The sequence below is a fragment of the Lissotriton helveticus genome, chromosome 10 (assembly GCF_964261635.1).
Source record: "Lissotriton helveticus chromosome 10, aLisHel1.1, whole genome shotgun sequence".
Taxonomy (NCBI): domain Eukaryota; kingdom Metazoa; phylum Chordata; class Amphibia; order Caudata; family Salamandridae; genus Lissotriton; species Lissotriton helveticus.
This window is the reverse complement of record NC_136071.1, coordinates 938,184,590-938,203,743: the sequence shown is the minus strand read 5'-3', so window position 1 is coordinate 938,203,743 and position 19,154 is coordinate 938,184,590. Positions and strand designations below refer to the sequence as shown.

Below are 19,154 nucleotides of genomic sequence, written 5' to 3'. Positions count from 1 at the left end.
ATGTTGCTCTCTCCATTGTGTGCTTCTACCCCCAAAAACCACCTCACCCTCCTGCGCACCATGTTGCTCTTTCCTTTGTATGTTTCCCCGCTCTATGATGCTTTCCTCTCTGTGTGCTTCTCCGTCTGCAAAAAACTCCTGCTCTCTGTGTTGCTCTCTATCCCTCTTATGCTTTTCTCTGCAATCCCAAACTGCTCCTTGCTGCTTCTCCCTGCTGTGTTTCCCCTACGTTTAAAGTTGCCCCCCCGAGCTCCTCTTGCTCTCTTCCTTGTAGGTTTTTCTTTTCTTTCTCCTGTGGGAAAATAACCCCGCGCTCCTTTTTAGGTCTCGGCCTGCGTGGGCTGCACTTGCGCAGTCTCGCCGGCGAGATTTTATGTCTTAGAGTAGGGGGGCTTGAACCCGCCCCTCTTCTCCATTGGCTGGCTTCCTAAATGGAGGCCAGCCATTGGAGGAGAGGGGCGTCTGTCCATTCCAGCCCCGTGTTTTTGGGATTGAGGGGCGTGTTTTTTCAGGTTCTTTCTCTCCTCTTCCCATTGGTAGTCAATCAATCAATCAATCAAGGCATTTGTATAGTGCGCTACTCACCCGGAGGGTCTCAAGGCGCTTGGGGGGGGGGGGGGGGGTCCGCTACCGCTCGAACAGCCAGGTCTTGAGTTGCTTCCTGAAGGAGAGGTGGTCTTGGGTCAGGCGGAGGTGGATGGGGAGGGAGTTCCACGTCTTGGCCGCCAGGTAGGAGAAGGATTTTCCTCCCGCTTTGGCTCTTCGGATGCGGGGAACGGCGACGAGGGCGTGGCTGGTCGATCGTAGCTGGCGGGTTGGAGTGTAGAAGGTCAGGCGGTCGTTGAGGTATCTGGGGCCTTGGTTGTGTAGAGATTTGTGTGCGTGGGTGAGGAGTCGGAACGTGATTCTCTTGCTGACGGGGAGCCAGTGCAGGTCTCTCAGGTGTCCGGCGATGTGGCTGTGTCGGGGGATGTCCAGGATGATTCGTGCTGAGGCGTTCTGAATGCGCTGGAGTCTCTTCTGGAGTTTGGCTGTGGTTCCGGCGTAGAGGGAGTTCCCGTAGTCCAGTCGGCTGGTGACGAGCGCCTGGGTGACCGTCTTCCTGGTTTCGGTGGGGATCCACCGGAAGATCTTCTGTAGCATGCGTAGGATGTTGAAGCAGGACGAGGAGACGGCGTTGACTTGTCTGGTCATCGAGAGGGAGGAGTCTAGGATGAAGCCCAGGTTGCGTGCGTGGTCTGTTGGTTTGGGTGCGCTGCCCAGGGCAGGGGGCCACCAGGAGTCGTCCCAGGCGGAGGGTGATGATCCCAGGATGAGGACTTCCGTCTTATCTGAGTTCAGTTTCAGGCGGCTGTTCATCATCCACTCGGCTACGTCTTTCATCCCTTCGTGTAGGTTGGTTCAGGCGGTTGCTGGGTCGTTGGTGAGGGAGAGGATCAGCTGGGTGTCGTCGGCGTAGGAGATGATGTTGAGGTTGTGTTGGCGTGCGATGGCCGCGAGGGGGCTCATGTAGATGTTGAACAGCGTGGGGCTGAGCGATGATCCTTGTGGTACGCCGCAGATGACTTCGGTGGCCTCTGATCTGAACGGGGGGAGGCGGACTCTCTGGGTTCTTCCGGCGAGGAAGGAGATGATCCACTCCAGTGCTTTCTCCTGGATTCCGATGTTGCTGAGGCGCTGCACTAGGGTGTGGTGACAGACCGTGTCGAACGCCGCGGAGACGTCCAGGAGGATGAGTGCCGCTGTTTCCCCTTTGTCGAGCAGGGTTCGGATGTCGTCAGTGGCTGCGATGAGGGCGGTCTCGGTGCTGTGGTTGGCTCTGAAGCCGGACTGCGAGTGGTCGAGGGATCCATTCGTCTCGAGGAAGGCGGCCAGCTGTCTGTTGACGGTCTTCGCGATGACTTTGGCAGGAAAAAGAAGGAGCGAGATGGGGCGGTAGTTTTTGAGGGCGGTGGGGTCCCCTGATGGTTTCTTCAGTAGGGCACTGAGTTCGGCGTGTTTCCAGCTCTCTGGGAAGGTGGCGGTGTCGAAGGAGGTGTTGATGATGTCCCGGAGATGGGGTGCGATGATGGAGTCGGCCTTGTTGAAGACGTGGTGAGGGCAGGGGTCGGTTGGTGATCCGGCGTGGATGGAGTTCATTGTGCGGATGGTGTCTTCGATGTTGATCGGGGTCCAGGCGCGGAGGGTGGTGGTGGGGGGCGTTGGTGTGGTCGTAGGGTGCGTCGGCTGTGTGCTGAAACTGTTGTGTATATCTGCGATCTTGCTGTGGAAGAACGAGGCGGGCGAGTTGCAGAGGTCTTGCGATGGGGTGATGTTGTTGTTTCCGGCGCTAGGGTTCGAGAGCTCTTTGACGATGTTGAAGAGTTCCTTGCAGTTGTGGGCGTTGTTGTCTAGTCGTTCCTTGAATGCGGTTTTCTTGGTGGTGTGGATCAGCTGGTGGTGTTTTCGAGTGGCGAGCTTGAGGGTGGTCATGTTGTCTGGTGTCGGGTCTCTGCGCCAGGCTTTCTCGAGGGTTCGGCAGTTCTTCTTAGAGCTCTTGAGTTCATCGGTGAACCAGGATGCTTTCTTGTTGCCGGGTCTGGCGGGGGGGTCTTCAATGGTGCGAGGTCGTCTGCGCAGTTGCTGATCCACCTTGTGAGGTTGTTAGCGGCTTGGTTGGGATTCATTGAGCTGGCGGGAGGGTTATGGCTGAGGGATGTGCCGAGCTGGACGGCTGTGATCTTGTTCCAGCTTCTGCGGGGAACCTGTTGCGGGTGGTGGTGGAGCGTGGTCCTTCTGAAGCTCAAGTGGACGCAGCTGTGGTCTGTCCAGTGGAGTCCGGTGGCGTGGCTGAAGGAGATGTCCTTGCTGGAGGAGAGGACGGGGTCAAGCGTGTGGCCGGCATAGTGGGTGGGGGTGGTCACCAGTTGTTTGAGTCCGAGGTTGTCCAGCAAGGTGGTGGTGTTGCGGTCGTTGTTGTTCTCCAGGTGGAAGTTGAGGTCCCCGAGGAGGATGTAGTCCGCGGAGGGGAGGGCGTGCGGGCTGATAAAGTCGGCGATGTCTTCGCTGAATTGGGTGCGTGGTCCCGGGGGGTCTGTAGATGAGGGTGCCTCTGAGGGTGGTCTTGGGGTCGGTGTGTATCTGGAAGTGTAGGTGTTCGGCAGCGGCGAAGGTGTCGTCGGAGCTGGTCGTGATACGGATGGTGTTCTTGTGGACGATGGCAATGCCTCCTCCTGTCTGGTTGAAGCGGTCCTTCCGGGTGATCTTGTGTCCGGGATGGAGATGGCGATGTCGGGCGCTGAGGAGGCGTTCATCCAGGTTTCCGTGAGGAAGGTGACGTCTGGGGCTGTGGAGTCGAGGAGGTTCCAGAGTTCGACGGCGTGTCTGTGGACGGAGCGGGTGTGGAGCAGGATGCACTTCAGGTGGTTGCTGCTGGTGTTTGGCTTGGCGGGTGCGGTGCAGGTCCGGGTGTAGGTGAACTTGCAAGATTGGCAGGTGAAGGGTCCGTTGGTGCGTCCTGGGGTGGCTCGGTGGCAGCCGGGGGTCCGGCCGGTGTTGAGTGCGTTGAGGGTGGCTGAGTCATAGGTCCGGCGGGTGGGCTGGCCTCTGCGGGGTCCAGTGGTTCTGGCGCTGGTCGCGGTCCAGGCGCGGACGGGCTTACCTTTGGCACACAATCGGCGCGCCCGCTGCGCGTACGCATGCACTCTGCCATAAGGAGGGTGGGGGGCGAGGGAGGAGCAGCTGGGAGGCAGGAGCGGGGTGGCGAGTGGGGGGGAGCGTGCGGCGATGCTGAAGGGAGCGGGGGTGGGGCCGCGGGGGAGCAGCGGCAGGGAGCGGGGTGGGGCAGGGAACAACGAGGACAATGGGGCAGACTTATCGGGCAACACGAGAAAAACGAGAAAACGGCAGCAGAATAAGCAGCTGACACGAGTACAACAAGCAGGCACAGGGACAGTCAAGGACAGGGGCCAAACCAAGACAGGGGCAGTCTAGACTCGGCAGCGGCAGTGGGAGGGGATCGGGCACACTCGGGGTGGCCACGCGGCAAGAGGAGCAACCGGACCGACCAAGTCAGGTCAGGTCACAGCTCCTTGCCCCGTGAGCCACTCTTTATGTACCTTTGTGGGAGGGAGGAGCAGCTGGGAGTCGGGAGCAGGGTGGCGAGTGGGGGGGAGCGTGCGGAGATGCTGGAGGGAGCAGGGGTGGGGCCGCGGGGGAGCAGCGGCAGGGAGCGGGGTGGGGCAGGGAACAACGAGGACAATGGGGCAGACTTACCGGGCAACACGAGAAAAACGAGAAAACGGCAGCAGAATAAGCAGCTGACACGAGTACAACAAGCAGGCACAGGGACAGTCAAGGACAATGGCCAAACCAAGACAGGGGCAGTCTAGACTCGGCAGCGGGAGGGGATCGGGCACACTCGGGGTGGCCACGCGGCAAGAGGAGCGACCGGACCGACCAAGTCAGGTCAGGTCACAGCTCCTTGCCCCGTGAGCCACTCTTTATGTACCTTTGTGGGAGGGAGGAGCAGCTGGGAGGTGGGAGCGGGGTGGCGAGTGGGGGGGGAGCGTGCGGAGATGCTGGAGGGAGCGGGGGTGGGGCCGCGGGGGAGCAGCGGGAGCGGGGTGGGGCAGGGAACAACGAGGACAATGGGGCAGACTTACTGGGCAACACGAGAAAAACAAGAAAACAGCAGCAGAATAAGCAGCTGACACGAGTACAACAAGCAGGCACAGGGACAGTCAGGGACAGGGGCCAAACCAAGACAGGGGCAGTCTAGACTCGGCAGCGGGAGGGGATGGGGCACACTCGGGGTGGCCATGCGGCAAGAGGAGCGACCGGACCGACCAAGTCAGGTCAGGTCAATGGTCCTGATAACACAAGACCTAAGTGCAATTAGACACTGATCTAGTGTGATCGGATACACTAACAAGATTCATCCTGGTCAAAAGATTGTATCTTCTGACTTAGTCCTGTGAGTCCCAATCCACCACAGGAGTACACTTCTAAATCCCCCAAGGATCTCAGGGAAAACCTTTAGACAGTTGCAGGGTGTCGGGCAGAGGCCATACAGCAGGATCCATTCCAGGTCCTGGTGCCACTGGTCAGCTGGGCAGTTGCAGGAAAAGGCCTCTTGTAGTTTGTTGTTGCCCTGTAATTTTAACAGGAAGCCAGCCTTGTGACCCGCAGAGTCTACATAATCTTTTCTCGGTGTCACGGCTCGCGGCGCTTGCCACGACCGGCCGTTCCCGCAGACACACACGGGAGGCCGGAATACTCACTTCGGGCGGAAGTCGAGTACCCGGTCTAGTCACCGGGCAGCAAGGCACAGAAGCACTTCCGGGGGAAAACGCATAAACCTTGCGTTTCCCGCCGGCTGAGTGCTTCGGATTCCAGATTCTTACTGGGATTCAGCTTGCCGAGACCTGCATGTCCGGAGAAGAGCCGCGCAGGAGCGCTTGTGTAACTGTCACGTCAGCTGCCCTTCGGAGCTCTCCTCAGTCCCAGACTTCACGGAGGCAAGCCGTGTTGGAGCGCTACTTTGTTTCAGTTGACTTCTAAGAGGCAAGCCGCGCTGGAGCGCTACATTGTCTCAGACTGCGCCATTCAGGAGCGCTTGTGTATTTCTTCACCTGTATTTTCTTCACCTGGGGGTTCCAGGAAAAAGCCATTTTTGTTTTCTTAACCCTTGGTGCGCAGGAGCGCCCTAAGGGTGTTTATTGCACCTGGATTGTGTTTTGGGTGTTATACTTTAGGTTTCCCACCGCGCAGGAGCGCTATAGGGAAATAACTCAGCCTACAGACCCGGGTTCCCTTCCAGGGATACCACAAGTTGAGTGGTTGTTTCCAGTTTTCAGCTAAACAAGCTTCCACCAGCTACTCTAATCCCAACACATTTCCCTGTACTCTCCCTGATAGGGAATCTAAGAAAGTGGATACATTTCGCAAACATGTTTTTTCTTCAACTAGTTTGGCCCTCCAATCTGTTACCACCAGCTGTGTGTTGGGAAGCTACTCAAAAGCCCTTTAAGATTCTGTGGCATAAGTACTACCTGGGGTGTCCGAAAACCTTTGCCCTGTACTTTCTTTAGTGATTCAAGATGGTTGTGATGCTGCCAAGTTCACAATTTGTTGGGACTCGGACACTACCGAGTCGATCAGGCAAGCCATAGGCACCAGCATTGCCATTCGCCACCATGCGTGGTTGTAATCAACTGGGTTTCCAGGCGAAGTCTAGTCCTCCTTAATAGACATGCCTTTTGCTGGGACAAACCTATCTGGGGAGAAAGCTGATCCCACTCTCTATCGCCATCTGGCCCTTTCCTCCCACCTCGCCAACTGCAACAGTTCCACCATTTATCTGCAGCTTTGGCCGAGGCATCCCTTGCCCCCAACCCATCCAGCCCCCACAGGGAACCCAGCAGTTTTTTGGTAGAAACCGTGGTGCCCACTGCCCCGCATTCAAGGTTAGTGCTCCGTCCAGCCTAACTTCCTCCTCTGGCTCCACCTGCCAAACCTCTTTAGAGTGCCCTTGCAGAGATAATAACACCTGGTGGAAGGCAGAATCCACCACATTTTACCAAGCTGGCAAGCGATCACAGCAGACAGGTGAGTCATACAGATTGTTTGCAATGGATATACTTTGCCCTTCTCGCTTCTCTGCACCTTCCACCGTCCCCTCAGTGTCTGACAGAGAGCCACCTCTCCATTTTGCGGCAGGAAGTGCAGGCCCTTTTGGCCAATGGGGCTGTGGAGAGGGTGCTGGTGCCAGAAGTAGGTTGTGGTTGTTATTCCTGCTATTTTCTGGTGCACATTTTTTGTTGTAACACTTTTCGCCCTACGTGGGATGGGTATGCCCAGACTTGGGTCCCTTGCTCACTGTACCACTAGATTCAAGCTAGCCTGGCTGAAGAACCGGTTCCAGGATGCTTGTTTCCGGTCCAGGGAGGACCTGGCCTGGCAGTTCGGTCTGGACTGTTCGTGTTAGATCTGTCAGCCCTAGGGTGGTCCTCCCCTACATTTTTTTGCCTCTTTATTGACAGCCATTTTTGTTGGACATAGGACTCTTGTGCCTTACCGCTGCTAAACAGTGCTGAGGTGCAGGTGTTCTCTCCTAAAAACATGGTTGCCACGTCAACGCTGACCGTCTCTCTAGGTTTTTCCGCCTTAGTGACGAGAACTCCCTAGAGGTTGGGTAGCTCTCCCCACTTTCAGCTGGCGGGGACGCGTGTTAGACCTGTCAGCCCTAGGGTAGTCCTCCCCTACATTTTTTCCCTTTTTGCCTCGTTATTGACTGCCATTTTGTTGGACATAGGACTCTGGGCACCTTACTGCTGCTAAACAGTGCTGAGGTGCAGGTTCTCTTTCCTAAAAACATGGTTGCCAAAGGCCCCTACTACTGCGGTGAGGCCACTGTCCTGTCTGCGCACTAGTTGTTGGAATAGCGCTGGGACTTAATGCTACTGTAACCTTGACCGTCCCGCCTCTTGTCACCATAGACAGACACCACAGAGTCCCTAGATTCTTCCAGAACCTTCCAACCCCCCCCCCAACTTGCCGCCTTTTTGGAGGGTCACCTGACTTAGGGGTATAAAAGAAAAGGAGGGAACCCCATAGCTCAGTGACACTACTGGACCTGGAGACCCCCTGTAAGAGTGGAGGCTGCAGCGCTAGGAGGATTGCTACACTACTGAGGCTGACCACTCCCAGGAACTGCTGCCCCAAGATAGCTGAGCCGTTCTGCCTGCCAACTGATCTCGCCCTGCAAGGGGGATGTCGGGTGAAGCCCTGTTTAAGCTAGATTCCACAGGAGCTAAGATAAATACCCCTAACTTCCAAAAAACAGCACCCAGAATGCAATATAAAACACACTCTTAGTAACTGTTCTCTAAAAGTATGGGGGAATAAACCAGGGAGTGTCCACCACTCTCCCCATACGTAGATGGATGCGCTGGTGGTAATGGTCTGTCAGGAGCAACAGGTACTGTAAAGAAATAGTAAGTGTGGTAACAATAATGTACAATACTTTTCAAAACACACTATACTCTTGTAAACATTTACATGTGTTCAGTTCTCATGCTCCACTTACCCAAAGGTAGTCCTTCAATGGCCTGAAAATTTATGGAGCCACAGATGATGTCACACTGGCTGAGGTCGTCAGTAGTGAGCACTAATTAGGGAACTATCTCAGAGGGGGTACTCTCACACAACATCCATACTAGGGGAAAGTAAGTGGAGGGAACAACAGAAATGAGAGGTCTCACTAAAAAGAAACATAGAAGCGAAACCCCCTCATAAAAAAAATACACAAATAGGAGGCTAGGTTCGTCTCTGATGGCAACTGGAGAGACACAGACCACTAAAAGGGGAAAAGAAAGGGAGTTGAGATGTTCCGACCGGCTCCCAGAAAATTATGAGAGCAGAGCAGACGCTCACTCAAGAGGTGTGCCATCCGGCTCTGGGAGGAGAAACATAGTGGAACAGCAACACACTCGATGCGGGCAAAGAGGAATTCCGTCTGGCTCTGGGGGATACAGAGCGGAACAGAAACACACTTGTGGGAATCAGGCAGGGCAGGAAAAACCTTTGATAAATGATAAAATAGGTTAGCGGAGCTCGGTCTTGAGAAAAGAAAGCAAATATGGGGAAGTAAATATGCTTCGAACAAAGCAACAAGCGGGAAACAATGCGGGAAATGCAGGAAGGAAAGGCGTGGAATACTACAAACCAAGATTCCTTCCGAGCAGGAGAATGCGAGGAAAGGCTCCGTAACGGTAACTCCGCGCGGGAACAACCAGGAAGCAAGGTGGGGGCATGGTCACGAAAGAATCAGCAAGCCAAGCAACGGCTTGCATTGAGAGGCATCCCTTTACGTGCTTTAGGGAGCATCTCAAAATTACATACAACAAAGGGAAGCCCAGCCCTGAACACATGTCAATATCTTCCCTGATATCGGCTATCCCTAACAGTTCTCCCCCTCAAAGGCCTCCTCACTGGTCGTGGTTTAGTTGGATGGAGAGTATGAAACCTCCTAATCAATCTAGGAGCATGGATGTTTTCTGCAGGCTCCCAGAATCTGTCTTCAGGGGTATGACCAACCCAATCTATGAGATATTGTAGTTTACCCCTATGCCTACGAGAGTCCAATATTTTATGTACTTCATATTCTTCTTCTCCGTCTATGATCACGGGAGGGGTGGCATTTCGGGCTTTTGAGGGAGTGTATACTTCTTGATTATACAGGGTGAATTTTCATTTGTGTGGGTAACTGCAGTTTTAACATGACAGGAGTTATGATCTTTTGTATGGGAAAAGGACCTATGAACCGGGGCTGTAATTTTTTAGGACCTTCTAATCTCAGGTTTCTAGTGGATAACCAAACTTTTTCTCCTACTGTATATGTGGGTTCTAATCTCCGGTGTTTATCTGCCTGAGGTTTCATAGCTTCTTTGGCTTTACTTAATTCTTCTTTAGCTAATTCCCAGACCAACTTGATGTTCTTATGATGTTCTTCGAGGGCCGGGATACTGTCTAATTCCGTGGGGAATAGGATAGGCAAAGTTCGTGGATGTTGTGCATAATTGAAAAAGAAAGGAGAGATTCTGATAGAGGGGTGTGTGGTGTTATTGTAGGCAAATTCTGCTAAAGGGAGAATCTGAACCCATGTGGTTGAAAGACTAGTTATTAAACAACGTAAATACTGCTCTAGTGTCTGATTGGTTCTTTTGGTTTGACCATCTGTCTGTGGATGGTAGGGCGTGGAGAGTCTATGGTCAATACCTAGAACAAAACACATCCCTTGCCAGAACTTGGATACAAATTGAGGACCTCGGTCTGAGATAATAACAGATGGCAAACCATGTAGACGTACTACCTGTTCTAAAAAGATGTGGACTAGGGGCCAGATGTAGGTAATTTGATTTGACAGATTCTTAAATACCGAATTTAACCGAATCTGTATTTAAAAATCGGTAAATGATATGTAGGAAAAAAATCGGTATATTATACCGATCGGTATTTACCGATCGGTATTGCCAATGCATTCCTATGGGCCAAAAGGCCCATAGGAATGCATTGGAAAAAGCGATCGGTAAATACCGATCGGTAAATACCGATCAGTATTTAACGAATTGGGCAGCAAACAAAAGTGAAACTTAACACAACAGCCAATCAGGTGCAACCACCCTCCCCCTTCCTACCAGGAAGTGGATACACAGGCAGCTGCAACTAATTAGAAGGTTCTGGAAAGGCTGTTGGAGCAGAGAGACTGGGAGGAGCAGCAGCAGCAGACAGAGCTGTGTTAATTTAAAACATCAACATGGCAAGCAGCCAGGAACCTGAGCAGGCTGAAAGGAAAAGAAAGTTAAAATTCAGTAGCATGGAGCTCCAAGTCCTTGTTGAGGAGGTGGTAAAGGTACACCACAGACGTTTTGGAAAGGTGTCCCTTACTGTGCCTGAATCAGCAAAAAGGAAGATTTGGCTGGAAATCTTACAGAAAGTAAATGCAGTGGGAGTGACCACCAGAGTCATTGAAGATTTAAAAAAGAGGTTCTATGACCTAAGGTGGCTCACAAAGAAAAAATTGGCTGACCACCACAAACAGGCCTCGAAAACAGGTGGAGGTGGGAACACTGCACCCCCCCTCACTGACCTGGAGGAGCTGGTAGCCACAACCCTGGAGGCTGAAAGCGTCCATGGACTGGGAGAAGTGGACAGCTCTGTGAAATCTGCAACTAAAAAAGGTAAGAAGCATGCACAGCAATCCCCCTCACACCCACCATCCATCCCTCACCCCTTGCAGCTAAGTTACCCCAGTTCCAGTGTGTCTGTGCAAAACTGTAGCAATGCATCATGTATACGTAGTCAGTTATTGAAAGACCATGTCACACAGCACTGTTACCAACAAGTAATTTAAATGAATGCAGACAAAATGAAGGGCAGGCAGCATGTACAAAGTGCAATGTCATATGTTTAATTGTAGTGGATGTGACACATTTGCACTTAGCTGATATGTGCTCATATGTCCACAGGTCACACATCCAGAAGGCAGTCTGAGGAGGCAGAAGGCACGGCACCCGAGAGGGATGACAGTCAGGAGCCAGGGCCCAGTGCATCACAGGACAAAGGTGTTCCAAGTGGGCAGCCACCCTCCCAAGAATCTGACATCAGTGAACAAATGCATGGCTCACCAATTCCCTCACAGTCACCACTATTTGTCTCTTCACCCGAAATGCCTGCATCCCTTGTAGTAGAAACACCTGCTGCAAACCCTAGCAGGAGGCATGTCGTTTCCCCACGGCTGGAAATGGAGATAGCTGCTGATGAAATGGTGGGTGAAGACTCACCAAACTTGTCTCAAGCTGACATCACTGCCACACTGCAGCCCAGCACAGAGCCTGTACCAGTTACCACTAGACGCCGCACAGTACAAGGGAGGAGTGTAGGTGCACGTGGGGAGGGGTCCAGCGTCTTCCAGGGCCTGGAGGGAACCATGGTCAGGATTCAGAGGATGCAGGGCAAGGGCATCATGTCCTGTCAGAGACAAATGCGTAACATGAACATCAACATGCAGGAAATTGGCACGGGCATCAGGGAGCTGGTGGAGGCTAACAAAAGCATGGCAACAGGCATACATGAGCTGGTGGAGGTTAACACAAGCATGGCAACAGGCATACATGAAATGTCCCAATCCATGGAGCTACTCTGCTCAAAACTGGACTCTGAAATCATATCAAGGCGCAGGGAGAAGCAGCGCGCACAGAGAACAGAGATATCCATCCACCAGCTGGCAACAGCCACGTCCCTGCTATGCAGGCGTAGCATCAATAATCAGGAAGTCCTGACTCATAATAGCAACCAGTTGACAAGGGGCATAGCTGGAATGACCGGTGCGCTGGAGGTCCTACTCAGTGCACAAAGTTCTGCTATTGACGTGCCGGACACTGAAGCTAGCACCAGTAGGAGCAGCACAGCTAGCCCCCATGGCGTAGAGCCAAGGAGGAGCAGCAGGCGACAGGGTGAGGCTACAGGCCAAACGCCCAGTGAACAGGCTGAGCCACAGACACCTGCCAGTGCAAAGCGTGGCCGAAAATGAACAGTTGTAACTATGGCCTACTGCCATTGGACATTTGATTCATAGTTAATAAAGTTTCATTTGCACATTTGTGCCATTTCAACCTGCCTAGTGACAATGTACAACTACGGTGGGTGGATTCAACACCTGTCTGAGTGTGTTTGCTCACTGTGAGCATTGCTGTCAAATGCTTACTGTTGCACTTTTGTTCTTTAACATATCTTTAAAAAATCTAATTAAACAGAAGCTTGTGCTTTCACTATAGCTCAGTGTCTTCACTTACTCAGAAATAATTTCATGTTATGTCATCACGTCTGTATCTGCCATCACTTGGTGTTGACACCCCAGCAGGTTGTCTTTCAGGCACAGCAATGTTGTCGTCATGATCCTCATAGTCAGATAACTCCACCTCAGTCCCCTTCTTAACAGCCAGATTGTGCAACATAGCACAGGCAGCAATGATCTTACAGCAGGTGATGGGGGTATACTGCCTTGCACCTCCGCTCTTGTGCAAGCATCTAAACCTGCTTTTCCAGATACCAAATGTTCTCTCAACAACATTGCGTGTGCTCTTGTGTGCCCGGTTGTATCTCCTTTGGCTGGGTGTTGAGGGGTTGAGGTAGGGGGTGAGTATGAATTAGCGGAGGGCATATGCACTGTCTCCTAAAATGAAAAGGGAATTATTTACTCACATGCATACATGTACTGCTTATTGCAATAGGTGTAATAGGTGTTGCACACTGTCTCTTACCTAGGAGGTAGCCTTCACCAAATTCCCCTGCAGTCAGGCGTGCATAGATGCCACTGTTTTGAAATATATATGAGTCGTGGGTACTTCCCGGGAATTTTGCTACAAGGTCTGTGATGAAGTTCTTTGCATTGCAAATCACCTGCACGTTGATGGTGTGGCTTGACTTCCTATTGCGGTAAATGTATTCTGTGGCAGCAGGGGGACAGATGGGGATGTGCGTGCCATCAATGCATCCGATGATATGGGGAAATCTTGCCATCTGGTAGAAGTCAGATTTGGTTTGAACCAGTTCAGCATGGGTGGATGGAAAAGAAATGTAATGCTCCATCCTATGCAACATGGCGTCAAGGAAATTGTGAAAAAACCTTGAGAGGCTGCTCTGGCTCACCCCTCCCACCGCAGCAACCACGCTCTGGTAGCTCCCTGACGCCAGCAGGTGGATGCTGCACAGCACCTGTACATGTGTTGGGATTGCATGTGCCCTTGGGGTGGGGTGCTCCAACAGTGGTTTTAGGTCCCTGATGAGCTCCAAGATGGTGTCTGGAGCCAACCTGTACCTTTGCAGTATCTCTTCCTCTGTGAGCATGAACAGGGTCACCCTCTGCCTGTAAACCTGCTCCTGTCTCAGCCATTCCCTCTCTCCTTCCTCCTGTAGCCGTAGCCGTCTTGCAATGACATAAAATGCCGCCATTGTGCAAACAGAATTGCATTTTGGGTCCATTTTTATAGGCTGCACCTGGTTACCACCTGATTTGAATCCATGGTAAATACCGACTCTTAAATACCGATTTTGGTGCAAATTCAGTATTTCAGAGCCTCCCTACATCTCAATCTTCAATTGTAACTATTCTTAATTACCGATTCGGTAATTTACCGATCGGTAACTTTACCGATCAGTAAGTTTACCGATCAGTAAGTTTACCGATCGGTAAGTTTACCGATCGGTAATTTTTCCAATTCGGTATTTTACCGATCGGTAAGTTTACCGATTCGGTAAATTTACCGATTCGGCCTATTTTCTTTCATCTACATACCGATCGCTCAATACCGGTCGGTAACGGCCGAAAATCTGTATTTTCGGCCGTTACCGACCGGTAAAAGCCTACCTACATCTGGCCCTAGGTCTTTAAAGGATGGTATCTGTTTCAAGGGAATAAAATGAGCCATCTTGGCTAGCATGTCTACTACCACATAGATGGTGTTAAAGCCTTGACAACAGGGAAGATCTGTAATGAAGTCCATGCTAATGGAATGCCATGGCGAAGGTGGGATAGCAATGGTCTTTAACAGTCCAGTAGGTGCACAATGGGACACGTTTTGCCGAGCACAGGTTGAACATGCTTGAACAAAAGCAGATACATCTCTTATCATGTTTCCCCACCAAAACCATCGTTGACAGGTATTGATAGTCTTGGTACCTCCAGGGTGTTCTGCTAGGGAGCTAGCGTGACACCATTCTATTATTTGCTGTTGTAGGGAGAGAGTAGGTACATATAGCTTATTCGCATGATAGTATAACCCATCCTTAACGGTGTTTAACGGTTTCTCTTTCCACTCAGCCTGGGAAATAAGAGCATATTGATCTCTCAGTTCATCTAGGAAACTTTTATAGTTATGTGCCTCCGCCCCTATGATCTTATGTGCAGGAATAACAGGGAAAGAGTCTTCTTTTGAGACAGATGTAGGATACCCAAGCCATGATAATGCATCTGCTTTACCCTGTTGAGGTCCTGGACGATAGGTAATGACAAAATCATACTCACTAAAAAAAGATACCCATCGCATCTGTCTCGGAGTGAGAGCTCGTGCCGATCTAAAGAACTGGAGAGTTCTGTGATCTGAATAGATGGTGATGACATGTGGAGAACCTAGTAAATAATGTCTCCATTCCTGAAAGGCTAGTTTAATAGCCAATAACTCTCTTTCCCCGATGGTGTAATTTTGTTCTGCGGGTAACAAAGTTTTGGAAGAGTAGGCTACAGGGTGTAGTTGTCCAGAATGCTTATCTCTTTGGGATAAGACTCCCCCACACAGCATATTGTGAAGCATCCGCTTCTACAAAATACGGCTGTGTATTGTCAGCATGTTTGATAACAGGAGCGGAGGTGAATTTGCTCTTTAATGACCGAAAAACTTGTTCTGCTTCCTCAGTCCATACAAATGACACCCCCCTTTTCAATAGTCTAGTGATGGGAGTGATTAACTCGGAGGAGTGGTCAATAAATCTTCTATAGAAGTTTGCAAATCCTAGAAAGGACTGGATTTCTTTTACAGAACTGGGACTAGGCCAATTAACCAATGCCTCGATTTTTGGGGGATCCATTTGAATACCTTCAGGAGAGATTATGAACCCCAAAAAGTCTATCTGTGTAGTATGAAAGGTGCATTTATCCAGTTTGGCAAACAATTGATTCTCCTGCAGTTTGCTCAATATTTTCTTTACCTGCATAATGTGTTCTTGTTCAGATTGTGAGCATATCAGAATGTCATTTATGTATACTATCACAAGGTACGCGGGGTTGGACCTGTGGATGCGAATAGAGTAACAACTCCAATTAGTCACCAGTTAGCAAATATGTTACAAGTTTCTTCACCTCATTTGATAATGGCTGTAACTCTAAGGTTTCGAGGTATAATGTTGGATGGAGTCAATGTCATAGTAGATTCTGGAGCAACTGGTAACTTTTGCGATCTCAAATTTGCTGGTCAGATCGGATTACAATCTATACAAAAGGAGAAGAGCGAGAAGGTCCGAGCAGTGGATGGCACTGAATTGACTTCTGGACCAATTACCAGCCATACTGAATTGGTACACATGACCACTATTGAAGGCCATCAAGAGACATTACAGTTTAATTTAATAGACGCTCCTCAAATCCAACTAATCTTAGGTCTCCCGTGGCTGACGGAACACAACCCGTTGATTGATTGGGGAGCCCGTACTATTTAATTAAATTCAGAATACTGCACCAAACATTGTTTTAAAGGTTCGACTCATTCTAAGATGACTCCGGCTACTCAGTTATGCACCAATGGAGGTTCAGTATGTGTGATCCAAACTACAGACATACCAGAACCTTATCAGGATTTTGCAGATGTTTTTGACGAAGTTAAAGCTGAAACCTTACCCCCCCCCATAGACCTTACGACTGCAAAATTGACCTGGAACCTGGCGCGAACCTACCATGCAGCAGAGTATATGCCTTAACTGAAAAGGAGAATGTCCACTTGAAGGACTACTTAACAAAAAATTTGGAAAACGGTTTTATTAGACCTTCCCAGTCCTCTGTCTCTTCCCCCGTTTTTTTTGTACCAAAGAAGGGGGGGGGAATCTTAGGACTTGCATTGACTTTAGGGCTATCAACAAGATCATGGTTAAAAATCGATACCCGTTACCTCTCATTTCAGTACTGATTGATCAAGTCAAGGAAGCCAAGATTTACACTCGTTTAGATTTAAGAGGAGCGTATCATTTGATCAGACTCCGCGAAGGAGACGAGTGGAAGACAGCGTTCAGAACCAAATTTGGGCTCTACGAATACCTAGTAATGCCCTATGGTCTTTATAATGCTCCTGCGACCTTCCAGTACTTCATTAATGATGAGTTGAGCGACTTTATTGACCAATGTGCTATAGTCTACATCGATGACATCCTGATTTATTCTAACACCATTGAAGAACATTGTGACCAGGTCAGAGCTGTTCTCCAACGACTACGGGAGAACTCTCTATACGTCAAGTTGGAGAAATGTCTATTCAATACTGACTCAGTGGAATTTCTTGGCTTTTTACTTTCGCCTAATGGTGTTCAAATGGATGAACAAAAAGTGCACGCGATAACGGACTGGAAATCCCCCACATGTATCAAGGATGTTCAAAGCTTTATTAGATTCTCCAATTTTTACAGAAGATTTATTCATGATTTCTCATCTAAGATACTCCCTTTGACTCGTCTTTTGAAAAAAGGTGTTTCGTTCCAATGGTCTGAGGAAGCGGAAGAAGCCTTCCAGTTGATGAAGAAGAGTTTCACTACTGCACCAGTGTTACTTCATGCAGATCCTTCTGAGCCTTTATATTTGGAGACAGACGCTTCCGATTTAGCCATTGGAAGAATACTTCCTCAGAGGCATAAGGACACTGGACAACTGCATCCGGTAGCGTATCGATCACGCAAGCTTAACCCTGCAGAATGCAACAATACGATTACCGAAAAAGAACTTCTGGCGATCAAGGACTCCTTCAAGGATTGGAGGCATTACCTCATGGGGGCTAAGCATACTGTAACGGTGTTTACAGATCACCGAAACCTAAACTTTTTACGATCTGCTCGTACACTCACACCACGTCAGTTGCGTTGGTCTTTGTACTTCGCTGACTTTGATTTTGTTATCACCTTTTGTCCTGGATCTAAAAATGGAAAGGCTGATGTACTTTCAAGACTTGATACAGACAATCAATCTCCTGTCATTGACAATCAACCAATCATTCCCGACACCAAATTCATTGGAGCGATTTCCTTGGAACCTTTTGAGCATCATGTGTGGAACTTGATATCGGAACTCGATTTGGAAACTTGGGCCACCGAAGATTCTCAACGTTCCATCCGCAATGGCCTTCCTTATCAGGATTCTGCCTTGTATTTACCCACCAAGAACCTCAAGTTAAAAGCAATGCAGGAATGTCATGACAGTCCATTGGCTGGTCACAGGGGCATCTTAAAAACTGAAGATCTACTTAAATGAAAATTCTGGTGGCCATATATGTGCCGTGATGTTCGCCAATACGTTTTGGGATGTGAACTTTGTGCACGGGGAAAATCGGATAGACAGGCCCCCAAAGGTTTTTTGCAACCCATGTCCACTCCTCCATATCCCTGGCACACAGTCTTGTTGGATCTGATTGTGGATTTACCTTCTTCCCATGGTTATGATACCATTCTTTTCGTGGCTGACACCTTTAGCAAAATGGCACACTTTGTACCCTTTAAGGGTACTCCCACTTCTAAACAGCTGTCACAACTTTTCAATCAACACATAATTCGTCTTCATGGGATTCCTAAAGTACTCGTTTAAGATAGGGGTTCCCAGTTCCTCTCCCGGTTTTGGAAGGCCTACATCAAGGGTCTTAACATTGACCACCGTTACTCCACTAGTTTTCACCCAGAAACTGATGGTCAGACTGAACGCATTAATCAGGAATTAGAACAACACCTCAGACTTTATTTGTTAGATGACGAAGGTGATTGGCCTGATCATTAGTGGACGGCGGAGTTTGCCTATAATATTGCCCTTAATGTATCCACAAGCTGCTCCCCCTTCTTTACAAATTCTGGCAGACATCCTAACTCCCTTGCTAATTTTGACGAGGTTACCATCCCTGCGGTTCAAGGTATTGCCAACCAATTAACTAAGATCCATCGCACAGTAACTCAGAATTTGTCGTCGCGAAGGCTCGTTACAAACACTTCACTGACCGAAAATGTAAAAAGGCTCCTGAGCTTTATGTAGGTGATTTAGTCTGGTTGTGCACAAAAAATCTCAGACTCAAAGGTCCTCGTAAATTTCGACCTCGTTTTACGGGTCCTTACCCAATTGAGAAAGTCATAAACCCAGTCACCTATCGACTATCCCAGTACTACGAAAATTCATCCTGTCTTCCATGTTTCTCTCCTGAAGCCAATTCATCCAGGGTTGCGTAGGTCTTCTCCTCCTACTCCTTTCCTCCTTCACGGTGAGACTGAATATGAAGTTAAAAGAATTCTAGATTCAAAAGTCATTCGCAATGAACTCTTTTACCTCATTGACTGGAAGGGTTATGGACCTGATGAGCGTTCTTGGGAAAAGAGTACAGATGTCCATGCTCCCCGCTTAATTACAGCCTTCCATGCCAAATTCCCTGCCAAACCCCGAAAGGAGGAAACCCCGTTGGGAGGGGGTACTGTCAGTAATCACGGGAGGTTTCCTCCTCATACCTCCTCGGCGGCTTCTACCCTCTGATTCCAAACTCAAAGAGTCATTCATCCATTAAGTTGGAATGCTAGTTGGCACCGCAGAAACTCCAACATGGCTGCCAACCTTTTTTCACTGCAACAGCTTAATGCTGTTTAGCAGTCTAGTCCTCCATGCAATCAAGGTCTGGTGAAGTGCTCACCAACATTCTACTGCGCACTTCACCGAAGATTCCTTCAGGAGAGCATCTGAAAAAGGAGCGTCATGTTAGTTAGTCAGGGTAGAATCGAATTACCCGGGTTTAGCTTCGTCGGTAAGGTCACAGTTGTCAAATAAAAGGTTAGTGCATAAATTTGAGCATTCTTCCTGAAGAAATAAACATTTAAAATACATTTCCCTTGTT

The 19,154-nt window shown here is 49.8% G+C and overlaps 1 protein-coding gene across 1 annotated transcript; it reads left to right on the top strand.

Annotated features, from left to right (window-relative positions):
* Nucleotides 1-10,085: 10,085 nt before the first annotated feature.
* Nucleotides 10,086-12,288, top strand: LOC144785554 (uncharacterized). The gene is made up of 2 exons (XM_078664399.1): nt 10,086-10,721; nt 11,010-12,288. The coding sequence occupies exons 1-2, from the start codon at nt 10,298-10,300 to the stop codon at nt 12,071-12,073; spliced, it is 1,488 nt and encodes a 495-aa protein (XP_078520525.1). The 5' UTR covers nt 10,086-10,297; the 3' UTR covers nt 12,074-12,288.
* The last annotated feature ends 6,866 nt before the right edge of the window (nt 12,289-19,154 follow it).